The following is an 8,335-nucleotide window of genomic DNA, read 5'->3' on the forward strand; positions in this document are numbered from 1 at the left end:
ACCATTACTCAATAATTAGATAACAAAAATTGAAAAACAAGATAAATACATCTTCATTGATTCAGATAAGTGACTATCATTTATTGACACCATTCTCCCAATTTATTATATTAAACACAAACTTTTTTTTTTTTTTGAAATGAAAAACCATCTTGACAGAATTTTTAAAACAATCATTGTTTTAAAATAAAACATCTCTATGACATTCGAACAAATTTTGGAAACATGGGCGTGCAAACTAGTTTAATACTAGACATAGTTAAATGAAGAAAACTTTTTGCCATCTGAACTTTTAAAATGGGGGAAGGTACAGGATATGGATCGTCATGAGAAGTTGGAAGAAAGAGGAAGGAGTGGCGGTAATTCGAAAACGGCAAAGCAAGGAAAATCCCATTAGGATCAATCAATGTCTAGACGCCATTAAAAAATTTCTCAACCAACCAGATACAAGAAGGTGAATAGAGTTCCAAAACTTGACAAATGGGCAAAATCTATATAAAGATTCATTCTTGCGCAGTAGCCCCATTTGTTGATGCATCCATGGGTTCAGCTTCTGTTGACTCAGCTTTTTCACCAGACTTCCTAGCTGCAACATTCAAGAATGCAGAGATTACATGTCAATAATAACCATGCTCTACAGATTAAATGATAAGTTTTATGTGCCCAAAGGCCTTTTTTTTTTGTATGTTAATTCACCCAGTTTACCTTTCTTCTTCTTCCCACCACCCTTCTTCTTTGTCTTTGTACCCAAAGCTAACCAGGCCTTGATTTCAGGATCATCTATCGTCTTGCTAGGCTGCAATTCTTGCAGTGAATGTGAAGTGATCCGATCTGATCCATTTGGCATTAGCAATAATGTAAACTTGATATGAGCAACATAATCACCTGCAATGTTACCAACCAAAGCCTCAAGTAAGTATTATAGCAATAAGAAATCACTAGAAAAAAAAAAACCAATGCAATGAAACAAATGAGATACAAGGGCACCTCTTACCAGGCTTCTCATGAAGAACAGGATATGGCTGCAGAAGATCATGATTCACACATTCTACTAATCCCAGCCGAGCCCTTTTCTCTTCGAGAGCTCTATCACAAAGAAAATTTAAAGAAGAATCTAAATTAAAGGCAAAGAGAAAAAGGACTCCGAAACAGTTGAGTTACAACATAAGATATACCTTGCAGTGAACGGCATGATTGGAAATTTCTGATTAATTTCACTGAAAATAAATCTAGAAGATTTCATTTTCAAGTGATAATTCTTGTCTACAGCTCTCTTGTATATGGTAGTATTCTTCTCATCCAACAGCTTTGGCTGCAAAATCAAAGCAACAGAAATAAGCATATAAGAGCACAAAATCAATAAGAACAGCATATAAATTGATTCCCGAGTCACTCAATATTACCTTGCCTTCCCCTGTACTTGTGACAATATCTACAGCATACACTTCATTTTCCTCAAATTCTGCATCATCAACTCTTGTGTCTGGATTAGAGACACTCAGAATTACCTTGTTTCCATCTATCACAAACTGCTTCAGCTGGTGGCTAAGGACACCCTCAACAATTTTGCAGTCATAAGCAGCAGCAACCTTCTGGATAGCTTCTGTTACATCTTTATTCTGCAGGAAAAGGAAGTTCAATGAACAAAAATATCGAATAAAAGTAGCTGAACAAATTAAGAACACAGTAACTGTGACAACAGCTGCAAAGTCAATAATAAGAAACAGATGCACCAAATCAGATATTGACCACACACAACTCACCCATCCAATTCAGTTTTATCATGTCTATTTATATTTACATCAAAAATATATTATAAATTTTGAAAAAAAATGAAAATCCAAAAAGATCGCATTCAATATGTAACACTGTTTTCCAAACACATGTGAGGAGACAATGAAACAAGAACCTCAAAGTCGCAATGGAGAAGGGAAAAAAAAGAAAGAAAAAAGATCTCACTACAATTTCTGAAGGAAAAAATTAGGAGACAACATATTCCTCGGTCAAAAGAAAAGATGACTAAAAAAATCAGCTGTACAAGTTGAACTTTGTGCATTTCCACAATGGTAGATATCTTACACACACAAAGATATAGGTTAAAGATGATTAAATGTAACTGACAATAAATAAACAGGTCTCATGCAATCAACAGGAACCATAATCAATAGGGGCAACAGGAAAAGCAGTATATTGATATTTAGCATCAATAAACTCGGCGAAGTTGCCTTTCTCTAAGCATGTGCATGTGCAAAGCTCATATTGATTTCAATCAACATCGCCACCAAGGCACAATTTCCCTTAATCATGAATCTAGATGACAAAGATAAATGAAGCAAAGTCCATGTATGTTTTTATCTACCCAAATGAAATATGTAGACGGCCCCAATCCCAGCCCCACCACCCCACTATTTCACCATTTGAAGTAAAGCCTAAATGCAAAACAACTACAATTAACAAAAGGAAAATAAGGTTGCCCTATAAGAGCAACCATGACACCAAAGGCCTCACTTGGATGTTGGTCTATGGCTTTTGAAAAATATTCATCATTTAGGGACAATTGACATTTTTCTAGAAAACAGTAATAAAAGGGTAAAGAAAATTTTAAAAAATAAAGTAATGAAAGAACATGTAATTCCTAATCAGACTGTTATGCAGGATACACCACATTGTTCACTAGCAGTCGTGCATAAGCACTCTTCTTTTCAAGTGAGAAAGAACAAGATGATGCTCTATCAGTGTAACTATGACTATAAGATGCTTCATTGGACATTAATCCTTTGCTGATTATAGTTTTCATCATGTAGAGATCATCATCGGAAGGATAGTACTAGAAGTGTTTACTTACCAAAATATCACATAAAAAAACTGCAGAAACAAGAAAAAATTGGGCAGAAAAAGCTACTGAATATAGTAGTTTCAAGTGGTTTAGATACTTGACAAAAAAATCGGTATGAATGAACCAGCACCATATTATTATTAAAAATGCTACTTATACAGTGCCAACCAAAAGTAAGATGGAGTCCATTACAAGTTATGGGTATAATCTACATAGATCAACCAAAAATGATTGAGCAGGACCATGAATCGTATCAGCAACAAGGAAAAGAGGAAATCAATAATTTTCATGAGTATGTTGCTAATTAATAATTTTCTACAAATACCACGTTCCATTTTATCTTAAGCTAAACTAACAGGAAAAAGAAGACATCAACAGGCAATTGACCAGCTCTGCAAAGTTGCCAGCTTTTTATAATTTTCACAAGTTGCTAGTTAATAACCTTACACAAATACCAAGTTCCATTTTAGCTTAAGCTAAACTAACAACACCACTCAACTAACATGTTTCAGAGTGTACAGATGTTGGTCCATACAAGAATCAGGTATAATGTAATTATATCAACCTTTAGTCAAGTACAGCCATGATACTATAGGCAACAGGGAAAACAGGAAATCAACAAGCAAACGATCACCTCGGCAAAGTTGCCAACTTTTTATAATTTTCATGGGTATGTTGCTAATTAATAATTTGCTACAAATACCACATTCCATTTTATCTTAAGCTAAACTAACAGAGAAAAGAAGAAATCAACAGGCAATTGATCACCTCTGCAAAGTTGCCGGCTTTTTATAATTTTCACGAGTAAGTTGCTAGTTAATAACCTTATACAAATACCAAGTTCCATTTTAGCTTAAGCTAAACTAACAACACCACTCAAATAACATGTTTCAGAGTGTACAGATGTTGGTCCATACAAGAATCAGGTAGAATCTAATTATATCAACCTTAAGCAGTCAAGTACAGCCATGATACTATAGGCAACAGGGAAAAGAGGAAATCAACAAGCAAACGATCACCTCGGCAAAGTTGCCAGTTTTTATTTCATTTTTCATGGATAAACTACTTATAATTTACAAGTTCCATTTTTGCTCAAGCACAGGCTAACATCGCTACTAAAATAATGTGTTAAGATAGAGTAAGGATTTAGTCTGTACAAGAAAGAGGTAAGATGCAAAAGCATCAAACTAAAGCAGTCTAATTACAGTCATGACAATATCACTAAAAGGGAAAAGAGGAAATCAACTTGCAAGAGTAACATTTAGTCTGTGCAGGGATGAGGTATTATCCAAAAGCATGAAACTAAAGCAGTCTACATATAATAATGATAATATCAGCAACAGGGAAAAGAGGAAATCATCTTGCAAATGATCACCTTGGCAGAGTTGCCTATATTTCCAGTTCTTAATTTTACAGATGCTCTAGCCATTCTATTTTGCATTTGTCAACTCCCTTACTGAAGACTAATGAGTAGCAACTACAGAAGCAGACAAACCATTTGCAACACTGTCTAGCACAACATACAAAGAACCGATAAAAGATGATCACCGAACTATAAATTGCCTTCCCTAATACTTTCTAGGATGAAATGTCCATGCAACAAAAATGACACATCCTGGGTTCACAAAAAGACATCCCTGTCAGAGTAACTATGACAAAAACTTCATCTGGACATGGGTCCATAGCTTATCAAAACAGTTCATCATTAGGGAATAGTGTCCAAGAAAAGAAGGGCTATTAGACTGTGCCATGAAAGAAAAAACTGTTCAAGTGAACAATACAAGTCACCTCAATATGCGACGTAGATATGATTGCTAAACTAAAAAGTCATCAAGAACTGATGAGATTAAAAGTTGCTTCATGATTTAGAAAAAACTGATGCATATTAAAAATTTGCAATTCAATTTCACTATATATACAAACAATCATCTCAAGTAAACATCACAGAACAATCAGCACAAGAATGGAATGCAAGAAAGACATAAAAAAGCTAATACGATACAAACAAACAAATTACCTTCTTTCCAGGCCTTACAAGCCTCAAGGCAACTTCAGCAGCAGTATTTGCAGCTGCAATAACATCAGCTGCCCTACCTGTAACTGGCCCTGACTGAAGAGCATGGGTATGTCCAACAACAGCAATAAATCCATCTATATGACAGCCCAAATCACTACACACCAATAAAAGCCAAAACCCATTAACATAAAACATACAAAAATCAAACCACATGATAACCCCACATGGATTGAAAGCTTACATCTTGACAATATCTCCTTCTTCCAAGACCGTTTCATCACTAGCAAGTGGAGAAAAATGGCAAATAGTGTTGTTGACAGAAACACAAGTTGGAAAAGCAACTCCCCTTTCAATCTTCTTCTTCACATTTTTATACATGTTACCACTTTGCCTACACATTCAAACATAAAAATCAAAACCTATTATTTTTTATCAATTTAATTCTAAAAAAAAAAAGCTATGAATTTAAAGACATAAGGATTAGCGAGTGCTTACTCTCTTATAAAAGAATCTCCTTTTTCACAAATATCAACAATCTTAGCCTTTGGCTTGCATTCTGATATCACCAACTGCAATGCCTCTGCAATAATTACCAAAAAAAACAAAAATAATTAATATTAGAGAATTAGCAGATTATCAAGGAGAGAGGGGTTGGTTACTTACTGTTGACAATTTCTGCGGCGCTTTTGTATTTGGTGACGACCTCAGAGGATGTGAGATCCAACTCTCTCTCCTCTCTCTCGTCGTCTGACGACATCGTATTGGAGCTTTTTTAATGTCAATCACCGACTTCTACAGCATAAAAAGAATACGAGTATTATTTATTTATTATTATTGCTATAAGAGAAATTGATTGGATAAGAGAAGAGATGAGAGAACATACGGTGGTGAAAATAAATTGGCGGCGGCGGCGGCGGAGAGGATGGGATAAGGAAGCTAACTAGGGTTTTGGGTTTGAAAGCGCAGAGAGAGAGAGAAGAGCAGTGGTGTATAAATGGATGAGGATAGCGTGAGGTGGTTCGTGAAGAGCTAGGGTTTTGGGTCTTTACCGCAGCGTTTGCATTATTTAGGAATTTTCTACACGCACTCTTGCTTCTCAGTTGGGTTTTTTCTTTCTTCCTTTCTTTCATTTATAATTATGCCTTGTATTAATTGACCAATGTGCCCTTAGATACTGTGCACCATGATAGTTTTTATTTTTTATTTTTTATTTTATAATAAAAAGAGATTCATGCCTTGATTATTGTAATTTTTAGTTATGAAGAAAAAAAAATCAAGCTCGAGGGAAGGAAGTTTCACTAAACACGTTTGTTATTTTACAAAAATATCCACATGCCTTTTTTATAGGGTATTTTAGTTTTTTTATATGTAATCATTAAAATATTATTCAGAAATATAGTTGTATTTTTCATCTTTTTACATAATAAAAACGGTATAATTACCCTCAAAATAAATAAAAAATTATAAACGTAGACGAGGAGGGGTGAATAAGTGTGATGTCAACAAATACAAATTTAAATCATAGCATCAGGAGGCTTTGGGTCTTTATGCGTTGATTTTCTTATAATTATGAGAGTAATCAAGGGCACATATATCCTTTTATATTAATTAAATATTAATTAATTTTAAAAAGTTATTGGTGTGTATTATACATGCATCAGCACAGCACCTGGAAGACACTAATGCATTTTGAGCGCCTCGTGCTTCTCCTCCCAGTGACATAAAATGTTATTTCCATCATGTCATTAGATGTGTCACTTTGTCATCTTCTTCCCATTGTGACACGCGGTGATGCTTGTTCAGCGGTTTCTTATCAATAGAACCTTCTTTTATATATCCGAAAAATATTTTTTTTGTTACTCTATATTTTTATTCTATATTTTTAAAAAAAAATATATTTATTTTCAATTTAATTATCGTGATCCTTTTTCTTTTAATTTTTATTTTTTTAAGCTTTTTTTGTTAAAAATTTTATAGTTTTTAATTTTATTATTTAATTTATTTTTGTGATGTTTTGTTTTTTTAATTTGGTTTTTATTTTTTTATTTTCTTCTTTAGTTAATTTTTTTATCTTTGAATTAACCCTCTTATAAAAAAAAACTTCCCCTTAATTTATTTTTATTTTGATTTTCATCATTATTTTTTTAATTATTATTTTTTATTTTAAATTCTTTTATGTAATTTCTTTTTTATTTTTATTTTTCAGTATTTGATTTATTGAAGATTAGACTTTCTAATTTTTTAATATATGAGATTTCTTGTCTGCTCATCATAGTTTTTAAAAGTTATTCATCATATAGTTTTTTAACTCTATGAGGTTGATTTTGAACAAATCTAGCATCACAAGCCCATATCACGGACCATGTAGGCTATTCTAAATTTATCCAAGTTAATTTATTTATTTTATTTTATAAAAAATTTAAAAATAACATCACATTGAAAATAAAAATAAAAATATAAAGATCAACAAGTTTGATTGGGTTTTTCGTGGATTAATTGAGTTGGGGGTTAGCTCAAGTTTTTTACCAAATTATAATTGGTTAATTCTCTCTATTTTTATTGATACATGGTTAGCCTTAGGCCTCGAATCACCTAAGTCATCTGTTAAACAACGTAATCAAGTTTTAAAATAGTGACTTGTTGAGTTGGTTAACTCAAATTAAATTGTTTTTTGTTACTCAAATATATATGTTTATCCTGCAATCTTGAGTTTCCTCAAACTAATTTTTTGGTTTTTATATTCAATTATATACTTTCATAGGTTTTTCTCTCCAGTTACTATGATCTCTTTTTTAACAAAAATATTGTTTATTTATTACCCCTGTCAATTTTCTTTATCGTCCCATCAAAATAAAACTAATATATTCGACTTGGATAAAGTTATAAGCTGAGTTATTGCATTTTTTTTATTTTTTGAAATGTGCAGGCTATGCCTTTTATACTAAAATAAAACGGACTCGTGGCAAAGCACGAGCCCATAACTAATAACTTTATAAACAAGGATGATTAATCTTTTTGTTTAGCTTAAGATTAGTTTGTCTGCTCGCATTGTGTTGCGGGGAGATCTAAATTGTTTTAAACAAGACAAAAATATATAAATCTTAGAAATTTTTTTACATTATTATTAAACTAAAAATTATAATTATTTTAAAATATTTTCTTCATCAATTTTTTTTGTTATTAAAACATCTCTTGTTTATTTTAGTCAGCACAATATTTTTAGTTGAAATCATTGTTTCTATCTGAAAAAATATATATAATTGGTAAAGTAATTTATAATTGACCTGCATGACTAGCCCTCTTTTGTTCTGTTTTCCACTCCTTGTTTCTTGGAAAAGAAATGACATGCTTAAGAAAAATTTTATACCATACAGCGCTCAAACATGAGATCTCGAGGATGTCTCACTTGAACAGATTGAGTGAGACTCGAATTTGTCCTAAAATATATATATATATATATATATATATATATATATATATAT

At 32.3% G+C, this 8,335-nt stretch overlaps 1 protein-coding gene across 1 annotated transcript; it reads right to left on the bottom strand.

Moving 5' to 3' along the window:
• Nucleotides 1–378: 378 nt before the first annotated feature.
• Nucleotides 379–5,966, bottom strand: LOC105121920 (proliferation-associated protein 2G4-like). The gene is made up of 10 exons (XM_011020780.1): nt 5,737–5,966; nt 5,517–5,645; nt 5,349–5,433; nt 5,095–5,244; nt 4,854–5,007; nt 1,404–1,619; nt 1,176–1,312; nt 995–1,086; nt 706–885; nt 379–586 (listed from the first exon to the last, which is right to left on the bottom strand). Exons 2-10 carry the CDS (start codon nt 5,608–5,610, stop codon nt 504–506), a joined length of 1,191 nt encoding a protein of 396 aa, XP_011019082.1. The 5' UTR covers nt 5,611–5,645; nt 5,737–5,966; the 3' UTR covers nt 379–503.
• Nucleotides 5,967–8,335: the final 2,369 nt, after the last annotated feature.

The sequence above is a fragment of the Populus euphratica genome, unplaced genomic scaffold, assembly GCF_000495115.2.
Source record: "Populus euphratica unplaced genomic scaffold, PopEup_1.0 scaffold46.1, whole genome shotgun sequence".
Lineage (NCBI taxonomy): Eukaryota > Viridiplantae > Streptophyta > Magnoliopsida > Malpighiales > Salicaceae > Populus > Populus euphratica.

What these genes read in the sequence shown, in the direction of transcription:
- LOC105121920 (XM_011020780.1), bottom strand. Translation starts at nt 5,610, where the DNA reads ATGTCGTCAGACGACGAGAGAGAGGAGAGAGAGTTGGATCTCACATCC. An exon ending in CGCCGCAGAAATTGTCAACA is followed by an intron (nt 5,434 to 5,516) that starts GTAAGTAACCAA and finishes TAATTATTGCAG; the next exon opens with AGGCATTGCAGTTGGTGATA. An exon ending in ATCATGCCGTTCACTGCAAG is followed by an intron (nt 1,087 to 1,175) that starts GTATATCTTATG and finishes TCTTTGTGATAG; the next exon opens with AGCTCTCGAAGAGAAAAGGG.